Raw genomic sequence first — 18,119 nt, 5'->3', positions numbered from 1 at the left:
CCGTATCCATTCCAGTTCAGAAGAGATCCAAAATAAATTCAATTAAAATTAATTTTACAAATGGGAGGTTGTATTCCTATAGGTTGTTTTCTTATATCTTCTCTTTTCTGAGCTTTTAAGAAATTTTAATGTTACATCTTTAGGGTTTTCACTGAAATTATGAGGGTTATTTCTCTTTCTGTGAAAAAATATATCTCTCTATCTTCACACTACTTCCTGATTCCAGCAGGCAGGTTGTTAGCAAAAAGACTTGCAAAACTGAGGAAGCTATTGCAAGAACTGCAAACACTTCCACAAAAATATTCATATCAGAAAAATCATCTGCACAACTGGCCACTCTCATTAATTGTGTGTAGGCTGCAGTGACTGAGCTATCCTCCCATATTTTCCCCGTGACCTCATTTGTGCAATACTTTAATACAGTTCATGTGGGAAAATACCACCTGACTATGTTGTGCTATGTTAGCAATGAGGACTTTGGTCCCTGAACTTTTTAATCCAGCTTCAGCAACAAGCATGAAACGAAATATTAAGAAAATTAAACAGAAATCTGCCATCATGGACTGTATCTGAGGATAGTAGCCAGAGTGGCAGCAGAGTAACAATAGGCAAGTCCATTATCACAGAATCACAGAATCACAGAATCACAGAATAACCAGGTTGGAAGAGACCCACCGGATCATCGAGTCCAACCGTTCCTATCAAACACTAAACCATATCCCTCAGCACCTTATCCACCCGTGCCTTAAACACCTCCAGGGAAGGTGACTCAACCACCTCCCTGGGCAGCCTCTGCCAGTGCCCAATGACCCTTTCTGTAAAGAATTTTTTCCTAACGTCTAGCCTAAACCTCCCCTGGCAGAGCTTGAGGCCATTCCCTCTTGCCCTGTCCCCTGTCACTTGGGAGAAGAGGCCAGCACCCTCCTCTCTACAACCTCCTTTCAGGTAGTTGTAGAGAGCAATGAGGTCTCCCCTCAGCCTCCTCTTCTCCAGGCTAAACAACCCCAGCTCTCTCAGCCGCTCCTCATAAGGCCTGTTCTCCAGCCCTTTCACCAGCTTTGTTGCTCTTCTCTGGACTCGCTCCAGAGCCTCAACATCCTTCTTATGGTGAGGGGCCCAGAACTGAACACAGGATTCGAGGAGCGGTCTCACCAGTGCCGAGTACAGAGGGAGGATAACCTCCCTGGACCTGCTGGTCACGCCGTTTCTGATACAAGCCAAGATGCCTTTGGCCTTCTTGGCCACCTGGGCACACTGCTGGCTCATGTTCAGTCGCTGTCAACCAACACCCCCAGGTCCCTCTCCTCCAGGCAGCTTTCTAGACAGACTTCTCCTAGTCTGTAGCACTGCACAGGGTTGTTGTGCCCCAAGTGCAGGACCCGGCATTTGGCCTTGTTAAACCTCATGCTGTTGGACTCTGCCCAGTGGTCCAGCCTGTTCAGATCCCTTTGCAGAGCCTCCCTACCCTCCAGCAGATCAATTCTTCCACCCAGCTTAGTGTCATCTTCAAACTTGCTAAGGGTGCACTTGATGCCTTCATCCAGGTCATTGATAAAGACATTGAACAGGGCTGGACTGAGCACTGAGCCCTGGGGAACCCCACTTGTCACTGGCCTCCAGCTGGATTTCACACCATTTCCCACCACTCTCTGGGCCCGGCCATCCAACCAGTTTTCCACCCAGGAGAGTGTGCGCTTGTCCAGGCCAGAGGCTGACAGCTTCTCAAGCAGAATGCTGTGAGAAACTGTGTCAAAGGCTTTACTGAAGTCCAGGAAGACCACATCCACAGCCTTTCCCTCATCCAGCAGCCGTATCTGAAGTAGTATCAGTATCTGAAGGCATCTGAGCCAACAAAGGGCATCTACTGAGTTGTTCCTAGTCCGTCTGCTCCTCATCCGTGTCTCATTCTCACTCGGTGAATGCCCTGCCATAGCACTCAAACCTGCTGACCCATGCAGGGACACAGGCAGGAATTTGTATCCCTTGCATGTGAGCTTTTCCATCATGCCAGGCACCCTCACAGCCCTCACCTCAGGCTGGCTGGGCTGTGAAGACCAGGGCTTTCAGTAGCTTTGTTTAGAGCAAAGCCTGCAAAGATGAACAAATCCATCCCCATGTTACTCTAATGTCCCTCTGTGAACATGCTACTGCCTGATCACTGTTGTTAAGTTACCGTCTGTTACTGCTACAGGACGGTCAGAATAACTGCACATGGCCTTTCTATCCTGGGGAAACGGCATTACTCTATAATAAAAAACATTTTTTCTCCCATTAGTGTTTGAGAAGGAGGAATGGAATGTAGAAGTGGGTGAAGTTACTTGGTAATGATAGACAAAGTTAGCTTTGAGAATTAAGCTTGCTTTCACAGTGTTAGCCTGCACTTATTTGGGATTATTAAGGCAAAAAAGTAGATTGTGAAATATTAGCCCTTAAATAATCTTTTCCTTTTTCTGATTGATTTCACCATTCCTAAAATCCAGTGTGCAAAGGAACACCTTTGCTTGTCTAGATTGCTGTTCTGACTCCCCAACAGGCCCTGCCTTCCTGCTGCCTCTGGATCTGGTATGACTCTTCTTTCTGTCCTGATGAAGACTGCTCAGTCAGTGGTGGATGTACAAAGTGGTTGTGTCTGCATGAACTTCCATGGCAAACAGATTTGCTTTGGTTAAAGCAGTTAGAGAATTAAGCAGGCAGGTAAATTGCTACCATGTGTTTCTCTTGAGTTGCGATCTTCTACATCCCTGCTGTCTGCCTCAGGCATTTCAGATCATGCTCCAGCCTGCTCTTCCTGAGCTTGATCTCACTTTAAGAAAGGCCAAATAAGGTGACCAAGGCAGGACACTGAATTTCTTTATCAACATCCCATTTGCTACCGACTTGCAACTTTGCAGCAATAATTAGAAATTACTCTTAAACTGCTTTCGAGTGCAGTAATTGCCTATGTCTTTTCTGCCAAAGTATATTTTGGGTCCTTACCACAAGCCCATACCATATAACCTGAAGTGCAGCTGCTGTCCATCAAACAGAAACTGAGTATTACCTACCGTGTCCAATGTCTGACCTTTCAAAGGTGGTATTCATTGTGATCTGGGCATTTTTGTATTAATCAGAGATAATTTATTTTGTATTTCCTATTTGATTGTGTTAACGTTGTTTCAAGACCTCTGTTATGCTCCAGCTTATTCAGTGTTTGTCTCCATTGAAGCCAGGAGGGTCAAAGCATGTGAAGTCTTAATATAAATCTAAGAATTTTCCCATAATAAGTGAAATAGCCACACTATGGACAAGGCTTCACTACAATCCCCTCCTGCAGCTATGCACTCATTGATTTTTGGGGCTCAACTCAGCCTTGGCCCCACATGTTGGAAGAGATGCTTCAGAACAGCTATCTAAGCCTGGTGGCAGATTGTCCCACATGAGTTTTAAAAGGAACAAGGACAGCAACTCCACAATATGGGCTCATGTGAACAGCCCTAGGAAAAGATGCCTCCAAGTGAGCGAAGCCAGTTCCAAGAGGAGGCAGAAGCATGATTACAAGAGTAGGCATCTGTGGCAGTATCAGGCCAGCCTCAAACTCTTTAGGACATGAGCCCAAAGGGGTTCAGTACTGACTTTGCAAAATAATTCCATAATTATTTCTATAAACGTTTCTAATAATACAAATAGTATGTTCTTTATTCTGTGCAATTGCAGATATTTCTCCTGTTTAGCATCATTTTTCATATTTGGAAAGGAATCGCATGCTCTTTTTTTTTGATACAGAAGAGTCTGGAAAACAATTACTACACATTCGGTACCAAAGCACTTGCGCAAGGTTTCTGAGAAATACATGGTCAACTCATATGTTTCATGAAATAAAATTATTTTCAGCTATAATTCCCAAGACTTCCCAGAAAAAAGGAAGCATTACACTCAGTATATGGTGCTAGAGCATTCTTCTGTTAAAGGACTTTACTCCCATGGCATGTGTCTTCATAGTTCCCTATGAAAGTAAAAGTTTCTGTCACTACCTACACCAAGTGGTCTATCGTACCCAGATGTTTCTTTCAAGGTCTCAGTATATATTAGTTCAAACACGCACATTTACTTTAAATAACTATTTTCTTAATAATGCTGCAATGCCATTGATGTCAGTGGAATGATTTCTGACTGTATATGCACGAAGGGGAAGGAGAACCGTGACCTGGGATTATAACCAGTTTGCTGAGAGAGCCTAGGGTAGGAGTCAGCTGAGAAAATGGTGCTCAGTTCTTGAGGTATGTGGGACTAGGGTTACATTTTGGGATGAAGCAGGAGAAAGGGACAACTCTCAGAACTGAAAGCACACAAAGTAGTTGAGATTTTTGGCAGAGCTTGAGGGGCAGATCCCAGCTCTGCAACTCTTAAGAAATCTTGTAACAAGCTTTCTCTCTGGGAGATTTCCACTTTCTGAGTAAGAAGTAAGAGATCCTTCAGGCCAAGAAGCAAAACTACAGAGATCAAAGGCTTTGAAAGTTACTGGGTTTCTCAACTTTCTGATGAACCCTGTGATGTCTGCCACTGGGTCTCTATCATACCTACTGCTCTGACCAGGCTTTAGCCTTCCTGTCTCTGAAGGAATTACAATCGAAGACGAAGAACTTGATAAAAAAAATATTAAAATACGGTCTCTTCATTCTCCTATTTTATGATTCAAAGGGCTACTTCACAGGACTGGTGACAATTGCCCATGAAAAAAAGACCCTCTTACAGAGTGGGTTCTTTGGGGATTTCCTTTTTTTAAAAAATCACAATTAAATTCCGTCTTCCCCTTAGAAAATTATACTTCCCTAAATATTTCATCAAACATCAACAAAGCAGATCTGATATGAGGAAAAGAAAGAGAAAAACAATGATCCACAATTATTTGGCAGTGTAATTCTAGGAAGCTTCCTTTTTTTGCACTTCATTGAATGGCCCTCTATACGTGGATCTCAGGGGCTGGGCAGCAACCTCTGTACCAAGGAGAAAACCTCTTCAAATGCTGTCTGAAGAGTATAAAAGGATGGAATGAGAATGGCTTTTTACAAAGAGCTGAGCAGCACTTGCTGTTTAAAGATGCATATGGGAAAAGTAAAAGATGGACATCACTATAAAGATGGCACAGAGTCATCATGTCACCTCTAAGGATAGCGCATCCTTCTTTGAGTCACTTGTGAAGCTGAGATTGCATTGAGTCCTCATGAGAATGACAAGAAGTACCTGCAAGGTGCTCCAAAATAGTAAGCTGGGATGGGTTGCAGCTTGAATTTTAACTGCAAGGGAAGATCTCAAAAAAATCTGAACTATGTATGTCAAGGCAAATTCAGCTTTAACTTTACATCTGAATGCATCAAGTCTGTGGAGTCTAAGAGCTGAACAAAGGTAACAGGGAGAAGAACTTATTCCCACTTCTTCAAACCTTTTAGGAGTCACCTCTTGGAAAGGGACAAAGAGCTCTCTGTCATATATGCTTACACAGATCACTGCTTATCTGTCAGCTCAGAAAGGAACAGAGCAGGCCAGCAAAACCAAAGCTGCTTGTTCCCAGTAGAGCTGGGAAGAGGGGATCTCAAATGGCAGGGGAACTTCAGATGTTCCTTTTGAAGGGCAGTGGAAGGGCACCAGCTCTGGTCCACTTCATGCAGGCTCAAAGAACAGGTAGCTATCAGGAGGATTCACCTCCCTGTTCACAACATTCAGTGGCAAGCTGAAGGCTCCTTTTAGCAAGCACAGAAGAACTGAAGTGGAACTTTCTGAAGTTAAAAACTTAAAAAAACTGAAAAAAACCTGCCAGAGGTCCTTGGGCTATGAAGCTGGCATGCTGCACGCACTCACAAGAACTTTAACACCAAACTTTCAACAGACTTGCATTCCACAGCCTGATAATGTCTCTGGTCTGCAGTTACTTACTGCGGTCGTTCTGAGGTTGTTCTCAGAATACCAGAGAAGAGTGAAGGGCAATTACTTAAGCTAAGACAATCATAGAATCACAGAATCCAGACATACCAGGATACTTAGCAAGGAATCTCAGGTTCTAATCTTAATTATTTTAAAGCATTTGGACAACATATATTTTTTATTTCCTTAAAAAAACTTTAGGAATCAGTTAGAGTAACACAGAAACAATAAACCAAAGCTAATGTATTAGGTTACTCCAAGACACAGATTTACAACCTCCCCTTGTCCCAGATATAGTCCTTTGGGAATTAATTTCATTTCTTCTGAACTCAAGAACTACGCTACTTACCCTGCATGAAACAGGGAGCTAAAACATGACTGTTTCCATGCCCAGAGTGTTCCTGTCAAAACTATGTGGGATGAAGAACTGAGAGGCTTTCTACAGCTCAGTACTGACAGAATGCAAGATAAAAATAACGTGAAAATCCACCATAGGAATGCACCCACCTCATAGCCACAGGAACTTCTGCACATGATTTTGAATGAAAGTTAATTTTTGGTTACCCTTCTCCACTTTGCAACTTGTATGAAAGTGATGGAAACTGATTTAATTCTTGTTCCTACCAGAAAGCCGTGTCTCTGAACACGTATTTTATGTTAAGTTAGTTATAAATTAGAAATAACAAGTAAGTAAGTTTGAAAAACATGGCACAAAACTATTTCTAGCTAGGCTAGCTACTGTGAAATTTTTGTACTACATTTTCCTTTGCCTGTCTTCAAAGAAATTATGGTTTATGGCATAGGGCACAAGTCAAGAAGTAATATTTCTATAAATGACATTTTTAGGATGGCAGGATTCAATTTTAGTACTTTTATCCAAACGAAAACTTGAATTATCAAAAAACAATTCCCCACCATGCAAAACCTAAGACCTAGGTCAACTTCAAATAGCTAAATAAAGGAAAACGTTTCCACACCCTGCAGCTAATGCTTGCCCTTTTATTCTTAATCTGGACACCTGAAGTTGTGGCTATTCCTGCTGTCATGCAGGAGCACTAAATGTGTGCAGCATCTCCACAAGTGCATGTTCCAAGGTGTATGCAGATGAGAGAAACTTCCCTGCGGGGTATGCAGCAGCCAGGCAGGCAGCTGTGTTCTGTGCAGGAGCTACACTGCCACAGCCTGCGGTCTGTGCTTGAGATCAGAGCAGATTCAGAGATTTGCTTGTCCCTTGCGCTTTAAAGTCTGTTTATGAAGCAGAGGTATGCAAAGAAACATATGAGAAGGAAAAGAAATTATTCACGCAACTGTCGAGGGGGAAGAAATCAGCCACAAAATTGATCAGCAGGAACACAAGTGTTTTAGCGGAGAGGAGAACGTATGCCCCAGGGAGCTGACTTTAGGGAGGAGCTCCATGACAGATGATTTGGATTATGTTCACATAAATTAGTAGTGTGAATTATTTTGATGTACTCTTTCAAATACATGTTTGTGTTTCATCTTACCCTAAAATTCACGTGTATATAAATATATATCGGAAAGTGTAAGTCATATGTCTTACACATCCATTTATACCAAGGGCTGCATCAGGTATGGCTGACCATAAACTCGGTTCATTTTTGCTCGTTGACAGTAGGCTTGGCTGTCTGATAGGGAATAGCACGGGTACCACCTGCTTCAAGACCCAGCTGCATCTCAGAAACAGACAGGCATTCAAAACTGTCAAACGGTTTAGGAATGAACAGTTGTTCAATAAGACTGTATGAGGTGCATGAAAAGGGAATATAGAGATGTCAGATGCCTGGAAGACCCCAAATTCAGTGGCAGAAATAGAGACAGAGTCAATGAGTTAACAAGGCTTAGCCTGTCAGTGCCTTGTGCTTTGCTCAGGACTTCCACTTGTTGAAAGATAGCTCCTTTTGCTTGATCAAAGTGCTGGCCTGCTCATCTAGGGAAGCTTTATATTCCTGTCGTGAATCTGTAAATGATAACACAAGGTGCAGAACCACAGGGAAGCTGAGGTAAAGCAGCTGTGGGAAATATTAACTGAACTACATTATGAAAGCAAGATCTGCTGCCAATCACAAGAGGGACCTGCTCATTGCAAGTGAGATTACATGAACAGTGGTGACCACAAGGGAATTAAGTACAATAATTAGAAAAAATTAAAAAATGTAAAGAACTTACTTGATTTTTCTTCCTTAATGTTGTACTCCAGCACACTGGGAGCCTCATTCTGCACTGGCAGGCGAACTGCAAGGACCATGCTGTTCATGTTACTCTCTTTCCTAACCAAGAATATCTGAAAAAGGAGAAAGGAATCAAGAGATTGGTTACATTATGTGTGCTTCTGAACTTTATTTTAGGTCATTGGCAATGAAGTTTTTATGGGTACAATCTATCTTAAAGTGATCTTATTTTAGCTTTATTCCACTTGGTTGAACTTTATGAGACAAAAGTAATGAATAAGGGGACATTTCATCTGGATGAAATTCAGACCTGTGAAGGAACCACCAAAGTTTCTATGCATCATTGATGTCCCACTTAAAACTAAGGTAAACTATTTCACTAAGCAAAGAGTATAAAGCTGCACTCACAATTTATCAAGTGATGCTCCTCACATAAGTGCCCTAAATCACAGACAATTCACCTTAGAATGTCTCAGTCAGGATCTAAAGCAAGGGAGTCACCTGTATGTTGAGCTGGAAAGAACTGAAGTACACACGAGTGCGACATAACACCAATGGCTCTGGTAGCCACAGTGTCTCATGGCAGAATTTTTTCATAGGGGCAGATCATTCAGGCTGGCAGAGACCCCAGGAGGGCTCTAGTCCAACCCTGTAGGCAACTCCACGAGGCCAGACTAAGTTGAAAAGGGCTTTGTCCAGACAGGTCTGGAGAACCTCCAAGCACAGAGGCTGCATAACCTCTCCAGACAACCTGTCTCACCTCCTACTGCCCTCAGAGGGAGACAGTGTTTCCATGCACCCAGTCTGAAGTCCTCTGGTTTCAATGTATGCCTGTCACCTCTTGCCCTCCCATCATGCAAAGCTGAGCAGAACCTGACTCTGTCTTCTCCATGACTTCCCTGTAGGTAGCAAGAGGCTGCAATGCAGTCCCCAAAAAGCTGTCTCTCCTCCTGGTGGAGCAAAACCTGCTCCTACAGCTTCTCCTCAGTAGGTCTTTGCTGAGCTGGCTGCCCGATGCCCCTTCAGGGCCCTTCTTACAGAGCTTTCAATTTATGCCCACTGCATGTCATGCTTTCACTGGATACCACTGAGAATAGAATCACTCAGTCTTCTGTATTCCCTCCCATCAGGTATCCATACACATTGATAAGAGGCCCCTGAGTCCTTAACTCAAACCAGTGGAACCACTGTAGCCATTGGCTCCCACCAATGGGATCAGTGAAATTAAAAAAAAAGAAGAAAGAAGAAAGAAAGAAGAAAGTAGAAAGAAAAAAGGAGACATAGAAGAGACAGAAGACAAATAAAAAGAAAAAAAGGAAAAAGAGAGAATAAATAAAGAAAAAAGTAATACAGAAAGAAAGGAAAAATAAAAAAGAAAAATACCTCATTCTTTGTATTCTGTGAGTTTCTAAGTGTGTTTCTAATTAAAGCTCATTGTCAAGGGTATTTTTAGCTTGTACCTTCAAGCTGCAGATACAAAGACAAAGTAATCTTCATCTTTATCTGTTCTTTGATAGTAGGCTTTGCCAGGAGAGAATCAAGGTATTTTTATAAAAACTGAACCAAAAAATTGGGCCAATTCTGGAATCTGGATATTATTAGAAAAAAGAAGCATGAGTTGATAAATGATTAATCAATTGTAACATAGTGGAAGTTTATCAAGGAAACATTAATTTCTTGGACAAACGAATTTTAAAAAGCTTGTCTAGAAGTGAGGACCTTTCTCTGCATGAGTCCCAGTCATAGGGGAATCTCCTGTCACTTTGGAGCACCCACACACAGCTTTAGGGCAGCTTTACAACCTCACACAATGCTCTCATTTTGGGCTCTGCCATTCATAAGAAATTGAGTCCCATGGGCTTAGGTCCACCAGCAGCACAGAGAAAATCCAAATAAACACATGGCAAAAAGGTGTGTGCCTCAAACAAGCTTATTTCTAGTGCAGGGTAGCCCCCATCATCTACATCACGGAAAGCATTTGCATGCAGGAAAGAGCTACAGAGGCTCTCCCCTTTTCCCAGGTCCTACCACTCACATGACAGCACAATCCCTCCAACCCACCTCAAGAGGCTATTGTGACCTTTGATCTCAGATGCCCCTATCTCATACTGCAATGGCCAAGTCCTCCATCTGAAATTAAATTTAAGCAACAAGAGAAATGAAACCTGGAAATGAGTCACTTCTGTTTTCCTGATCGACACAACTGGTTGCCATGGCTGCAAAGCCTAAAATTGGATCATGGCTGTTTGGATGATGTGGAGGTGGGTTTTCTGAGCTGTATCTAACCCTACTACCCGGGCCAGAACCGGTACAAAACCAAATCTCTTTCATTTTCACTGGTGGTGGGAAAGGCGTGGGGATGATTTGACGTCAGGTGGGCTCAGAGTAGGCAAGAGAGCCTGGCCTTGCCGTGGGACACCTCTGATGCGTCTTGTCTTCCTCCTGCCTGCTTTGAGCTGCAGCAAGAGACAGTGCCTGGGGGTGGTGTGAGCAGGAGGAACAGAGGCAAGATTTATCCTCAAAGTTGCTTGAGGCGAGGATGGTTCTGCTCGTGTGGAATGGCTAATGACTGAGGAGGCTCAGGGCTGTACACAGCTGCATCAGAGATGCTCACTAAGGTCTCCCTTTACAGTCAGTGCAGAAAACCAAAGAGAATAGTTTGTCCAATGTCTGATTCAAGGTGAGGCATGCTGCACAGTCCAGGTTGCTCAGGTGAGTCTTACTGGAGGTTGTCACTTGGTTGTGCTGAGTTTTAGCCCTGGGATAAACTGATTCTATCAGGTCCAAGGCACAAATCCAACCCACCCTCCCCCAGAGCAGGAGTGAGTGAATTCTCCTTGTGCTCTGCCATCAGCCCTTCACAGACCCGACTAAGACATCTACTCCCTGCCATACCTCATCTCTGAGAACCCAGGAGTGGGGACCTCCCTTTTCTACGGAGCTCTTTTCCTTTAGCAAGCTCTGATCTTTGCTCAAGTCTGCTGTTTTCTAATACTCAGACTCTGGTTACCAGATACTGGTTAATGCAATAAAAACTACTCCCAGCAGCTCCCAGAATTTCAGGGCATTTTCTTCAGAGATTTTTTGTTATTGCTCCGAATTAAGATAGTCAACACACTGATGAGTATGGTGGTTACTGGGAAGGCATCTTCATGAATCTACATAGGAAGTAAAAAAAAAAAAAGACAGACAAGATTTCTTGCTTCCCCAAAGCCATTATATCTGTCTCGCACTGTTGTGAGTAGCAAAAACATCAAAAGGCAATGGAAACAGCGTAGTCTGCTAAATATTTTTGCTTCCACATGAAAAAAAGCGCTGCTGTACTACCCAGTTCCACAAAGGACAGGAAATGTGGTTGTCTGAACCGAAACCACTTTGGACTTACCCCTGCTGCTTCTTTGCCAAGTATTGCCCCAGCCCTTTCCTGGTTCATGTCCAGCTGAAGCCAGATGGGACATGTCTTGATGAGTTTATCAAGGATGCTGATTCCTGGAAGTGGGAGGCAGTTTTGCAGGGCAGTGTCCTGACAGAGATATGTGTCTTTTCCTTCTTCGCTGGTATCTCTGATGGGACTGAAACACAGCAAGGGAGTTCCTTGTAAGCAGAACTGCAAAAGGAAAACTTGGTGAGGGGTAAAGACTGTAAATACAAACACACAGGCACACACAGAGGCACTCACACAGCAGGAGAGGTACTCAAGGGATATCAGACCACAGATGCCTTGCGCAGGCCTCCACAGACAGATATGTGCTGTCCTAAGGACTAGGTCCTCATGCTAACGGGTCTGTGGTTTCAGCACATCTACCTACGTTACCCAAGCACAAGTATCAAGAGACAGAGGCAAGGGAGGCAGCCAGCACTGCAGAGGACAGAGCATGCCTCTGCCCTCAACTCCATGCTCCAGCTGAAGGGTCAGACCAATGGTTCATGGCTTCAAAGGGAGCAATGCGGCAAAGGAAAGGGGCCACAGACCTTGCCAGTAGGTGGGAATACACACATACTGAGCCGCAGCGTCTGTCTGAGGTGTGCAGGGGCCAGGCAACCCTGTGGCCATGCCACAGATGGCACTTCTCTGGTTATGTAGGAGCTGTGACGGGCGCCAGTGTGGTATCTCGCCCTGCTGCCGGAGCCTGTGGGAGAAAGCCTGCCAGCAGGAGCCAGAGGCAGTGTCACTCTCTCTTGCTTTTTGGCAGATGCCCTCTGCATCCAGCTTAGATAGTCTGCAAAAAGGCAGCCTAAGTCATCTCACTGCTTAAAAACAATTCTGAGTGCTCCCCATCTCCACTGATGAGTGTATCCTGGTGTTGGTCATTGCAGATATGGACACTCCTCCACATCTGCACCCAGGGACTCGCTGGTGGCTGCTCATGGGAAGGAGGAAATCTTCCACCTCTGTTGCACTCACAGAGCACAGGAGTAGGAGGAGGTGTTAGGATGCATTCAGCAGAAAGTTATCCACTACAAAAGAGACATGTTTGCTGATTCCCAGAGTCTGATCTGTAGCAGGAGAATAATTTAAGGTGCAGCCCTGCAACAGCCCTAGGTTGCTCAGCATGACACAGAAAGTCCTGTAGGACAAGACTTAAAGGACACAGATGGAGTGAACCCTTTCTCTGTGCTGATGGGGAGGAATGGGAGGGAGCACTGGAAACGTGGAGAAACACTAGAGGGACCTTAAGGAGCGAGGAAACAAAGAAGTGATTACCTTCTTTTTGTCCTGACACGTTTATCATTTCAGCTAGTCCTAAAGAAATAATTGTAAGCTCCAAAAGGTACCTGGGAGGTGCTGGGTGACAAGAGAGGGGTCACCCTGCAGCATCACACATTAGCAATGTCCCATTGCACTGTGTCTCAGAGCTTATTCTCAGATGTACAAGAAGTAAGAATACTGAAATGATGCTGTTGAGAATATTAAAGATTTGGGACATATTTTCCTTTAGACTTCTGTTCTAATCAGAGACACAAAGAAAAACTTCAGTTTATTTTTAGTCTCTGCAATTTAACAGCACACTGGTATTAAATGCTCGTTTCTAGCTATAGTGCTGATTCAATGAAGTATTTCTACATGTGCTTAGCCCTGCAGTCAGTGGAAAAACTTGTCCTAAAAGAGGTCGTAAGAGCTCTAATGGATAAGGCTGTAGACTCATAGATATGGGCTTGTCATTCATTTGATTTTAAAAGGAAATTAAATGTAGGAGAATATACATAAAATATTTTTTTCTGCATCAGTTTTGTTGCTTAGGTGTAAAAGCTGAAAAAAAGGAGAACTCTCATCTTTTTATTAGTTCTTATTTCAAGTATTTTTTTTTGTTTTTAAAGACACAAATCTTAAAATAGTACATTTCACATAAGGTCAAACTTAAATTACTAAAAGAGACTCCTTTTAAAGGCCTAACCTAGCACAGCACACTTATCCCAAAAGTTAGTTTTTATAAAAATAGTCTTCCAAATCCCCCCAAAAAACAGTGAGATTTTTAGTAGTTTTTTTCTTTTGCAAACCTACAGAGACAGTTTCCTTAGAAAACACATGTTCCTCTGCAGTCTCAGTTGCCTATTCAGGGTATTAGTCCACAGAATCTTGATTTTAATTAATCTTTCTTTGAGGTCATAGACAAAATAGTAAGAAGGAAAGAAGTGTACTTAAAAAAACCCCAGGCAAATAGAAATAAGTGAAACACACTCTTCACTTGTGATAAAAGCCCAGCTTGTCACACAGGTGGGGAAATTTCTTTCAGATGCAATTGTTTATGACTTGAGTCAGCAGCACCTGAACATATAGAGTGAAACAGTGGAGGACCGCTTTTGGATGTTAACCTGATTCATCCTTCAGTTTCTTTCCTTACAGCAGAAACCAAAGGAAATGCCTAGTAACCATGTGAAAAGAAAATATGTTATGGATGACAATATTCATACCTGGTAATGAGAAAGAAGTAATGAGCTAAAGGAAAAGAAAGGTGAGTTATAATGAAATGTTCTGTAACACTGTTAGCAAAGCTGCTGCTCAAATTAGTCAAACAAGCAGCAATCTGATCTTGCCAATGATGTGTGAAACCCAGACCAAAAGGAGGCCAGTGCTGATTTAAGTCCTGCTATGGCACCAGAAGGTGGCATGCATTGCAATAGCTCCAGTGATGCTGAACTTCATTATCCATTAATTATGTAAGGTGAAAAGTAAAGCGCCAGGAAAGCACTGATGCTCAGGAATCCCATTACCTGGGGGAAAATCAGCAATATCTGCAAAAGCAAGGAAGTAATCTAAAGCAGCTTGGTCCTGGTGAGCACCAGACATGTAGTGACACTGACATGGCGTTCCTCATGGGGGAAACCAGGCTTGGTACAAGCAAAGCCACTCAGCCCTCTACTCCCTCCAAAAGGCACATCACCTGGATAGAGCTATGCTCACAGCAGTAATGAAGGTTTTTCAACAAGAACAACAGACTGGAGATGAAAAATAACAGAACTGACATTCCAACGCACGCAGCTGCGTGTAGGGCCCATCATCTAAGTTTTGGAGAACAGACAAAAACCAGGATCAGCAATTCATAGAATGGTTTGAGTTGGAAGGGACCTTAAAGATCATCCAGTTTCAACCCCCCTGCCATGGGCAGGGACACCTCCCACCAGCCCAGGCTGCCCAAGGCCCCATCCAACCTGGCCTTGAACACCTCCAGGGATGGGGCAGCCACAGCTTCCCTGGGCAACCTGTGCCAGCGCCTCACCACCCTCATGGTGAAGAAATTCTTTCTTACGTCTTGTCTAAATCTGCCCCTCTCCGGTTTATACCCATTCCCCATTGTCCTATCACTACAAGCCTTTGTGAACAGTCCATCCCCAGCTTTCTTGCAGCCACTTTGGTTACTGGAATGTTGCTATAATGTCTCCTCAGAGCCTTCTTTCCTCCAGGCTGAAAATCTTTCCAAACTTGGACAAGAAGATAAAAAATGAGGAGTCTGAAAATATTTGCCTTAATGGAAACATCTAATGATTTGAGTGGGGGTGTGTGTCTTTCAGTGCAGATAATTAAGGACAGTGGATGAGGCTTTTTGGCAGAGCAGGAACGCAGCCCTTCAGGGGCCCTCAGGGATGAGAGCCCTGGTGTGGGGTTTCCTCCCCTTAAAAGCCAGCCCAACCCAGAACGAATTAACAGGCTATTGTACCTGTACAGAAGGAGGAAAGGACAGCTCAGTGAAAGGGGAGGCTTTGATAAAGGAAAGGCATGAAGAGTCATTAATGGGATCTTATTAAAAAAATGGAATGTCAGGCTAGACAATTCCTGGCAGAAAGTTATAACGTACGATGGACAAATTCTCAAGAGAAGGATTGTATTGCCCAGATCTCTTAAAATGCCATTTTTAGAGCAGTAGGAAATACTTTATTGAGTCAAATTCTGTGCTAGCTAAGAAATGCGAGTGAATGACCTAACAGACCTTTTCCAGCTGTAATGCTGTGACCCGTGACACACCAGCTGACGCAGTTATGGCACTGAAGCTTGACTTCTTTCCTGGGCACAGCTGTCACGCAGATCCAGATGCTGGGTTGTGGCAGTGCTTAATCCAGCAATTTAATCTGTCTCTGCAGTAGCTCTGTAGTTGCACAGAGAGGAGGGACCCAAGGCAGCTCATGGGTTCTTGCTGTGCTGCCAGCTGAAGGGATTTCCAGGGCCACCGTGGTGAGCAGCTGGCCTTTGCTGTTTTGCTCACTCACAATCCAGATATCGGATGATTTCTAAGCTCAAAGTTTTCAGGAACATGCAACTTTCTCCTCCTTCTCTCACAGTCCTGTAAAACCCCTTGAGTGATAACAGGCAGGTGCTCATTTTTGTGAAGTGTGATGCAAAGCTGAAAAGCCAGCCCTGGAGCTGCCTGCTTTTCATTTTTTTTATTGAGTTCTTAATGCAAAGTGCTTCTAAATCCTGAAGCCTCTCTGCTAAATTGAACTCATTTGGGATGCAGGGAGCTATGTTTTGCATACTGACTGGCAACACAGGCTAATTAATTGCACAGTGATTACATTCACACACCTGCCCCAGTTTGGCAGAAGGTATCAAGTTGCTTGTTGGAAGTAATAATAATGACAATAGTGATTTGAATTATTGCACAGTGACTGTGCACTGAAGTAATGACATCACCATGATTCATTGCTTCAGAAATGAAGAGCCAAACTTGACAACTGAATATTCCCAAAAATCATTAGAACCGCGAAGGGATATAATCCACTTAATTTCATGCAGGTGCAGGGCTGGGCATACGTTTGCAATGGCCCTTAGAAATATTGCCACAAACATGCTGACATTAAGGGCTTCCTGGCTCTAGTGTACAAGCGTGGTCACTCTGAATTTCCCCAAGGCAGCTGAGACACAGAAACTGTGTACAACAGCAGCAGTGACAGATGAATTCTTCACTCCTGCACATTTGCAGCTTTGCCTGTCACCAGATCAGACCTGAAAAGATTCATCAGGTGTTATTACATCTGTAGTACAGTGATAAGTAAAGACTAAGGGCCTTTGCATTGTTTAAATGGACTGGGTATAAGAATTGGGAGTTAGTGTTTTGTTATTATGTTTCATTGCTTTTATTTCTCCCTCTGAATATTAGAAGACATCAAGAGTGAGCAGAATGAAGGGTTCACAGTGCTGTCCTCAAGAAAACAGATAATCTGGTATTTTTATATTTATAGCAGAGCAGGCATACAGGTCTTAAAATGTGTGCCAGCTATCTTGCTTCTGAGGGAGAAATACAGACAAGTGGCCACGCATGGTGTACACCAGGTGAAGAGCAACTTTTTGCACCAAAGCCACCTGGTACCTGAAGGGATACCCTTCAGGACAAGACAGCTTGTGTCTGAAGCTCACATGTGAAAACCCTTCAAGCACAGAAACACAGTTTCAAGGAGCAAGTGAAGCAGGAGAAAAAGATAGAAGCTCCTGAAGCTGACACACCAGTCCCACTGGAGGTTAAGTGGACAATATTGGTAATTCCTGTGGTTAAAAGAGAGACTGGGAAGCATGGGAGCTTCACAGAGAGCTTCAAATGGTGGTGCTGAGATTAAAAGACTGACTGGAAACTCACAGTTCTGTTTTACATCCTGTGTCACAACCAATCTAGTTGACTTGGTTGCAGGGCTGTATGCATTGGTGATAGAAGCAGATTTGTGCATCCCTTTTTTTTTCACAACCACCTTTGTGCTGAGAAGATCATGGAATTCTGAACCCAGCACACTGGAGAAGGAATATTCAGAGCTGCATCAGTAGGAGCAGTGAAGTGTAACAAGGTTTTATCAGTTAAACCCTTGTTACCTACATAGCCACCTATTCTTTCCTCGGTTTGATAGCACTTCTGATTAAACAGATTTATTAAAAATCTTTGTTCAAACACACATGAATTCACGTGCTATTACTTTCAGCTCACTAAGAGGGACATTTGCAGTGCCCCAGCTAGGGGACATAAAACTTCATTTTACTTCCGTCTTAGATGTTGCCATTTCTCAGTGGCTCCTTGTTATTCTCATAAGCCAGCCCATTTTTGCTGACTTGGCCAGTTCAGATCAAACTAAGATGCAGGAGAAGGATTCATTTACCTTCTGGTCCTGGCTTGGGTCACCTCACTGGGTTCTCATCTCTTTCTTCCAACAGGTAGTAGAACTGAGACACTACACCTGACCTACCTACAGGGATTGCTTCTTTGTATCTAAACTTCTTGAGTCATTTCTTCATAAAAGAGAGGATTAGGAAGATGAGAAGGCAGCAAAGTGACACTTGGAAACAAACATAACTTAACACCTAACTTTGTGCACCAAATATTAACACTGTCTCAAAGAAAACTCAGCCTTTAATAAAAGCTTTTTCATAATAGAGCCAAGAAATCTGACAAAAATCAAACCAACAAATAGGAAAAAAAAAACCACAATGAAAAACTCAAAAAGCAGAAAGAGAAGAAAGTTCTTGAGGTCTTCAGAGATCACACCCAGCTGACTGCCACCCTTAGTCAGAAGTAAAATACAAGTTTCTTGCTGTCTGATAGGTGAAAAGGGAAA

At 43.3% G+C, this 18,119-nt stretch overlaps 1 protein-coding gene across 2 annotated transcripts in view; it reads right to left on the bottom strand.

Annotated features, from left to right (window-relative positions):
• RIN3 (Ras and Rab interactor 3) overlaps positions 1-18,119 on the bottom strand; it is a 79,125-nt gene that overhangs the window by 47,409 nt on the left and 13,597 nt on the right. Inside the window, exons 2-3 of one of the 2 annotated variants that reach the window (XM_069858696.1) lie at positions 11,473-11,659; positions 8,086-8,200 (exon numbers count right to left, since the gene is read on the bottom strand). In XM_069858696.1, the coding sequence (XP_069714797.1) occupies positions 8,086-8,200; positions 11,473-11,659 (302 nt within the window). The remainder of the gene's footprint in view (positions 1-8,085; positions 8,201-11,472; positions 11,660-18,119) is intronic. The other variant, XM_069858697.1, reaches the window with a different exon arrangement.

This window comes from Phaenicophaeus curvirostris, chromosome 5, assembly GCF_032191515.1.
Source record: "Phaenicophaeus curvirostris isolate KB17595 chromosome 5, BPBGC_Pcur_1.0, whole genome shotgun sequence".
NCBI lineage: Eukaryota > Metazoa > Chordata > Aves > Cuculiformes > Cuculidae > Phaenicophaeus > Phaenicophaeus curvirostris.
The sequence above is the reverse complement of the archived record's forward strand: the minus strand, read 5'-3'. Positions and strand labels throughout refer to the sequence as shown.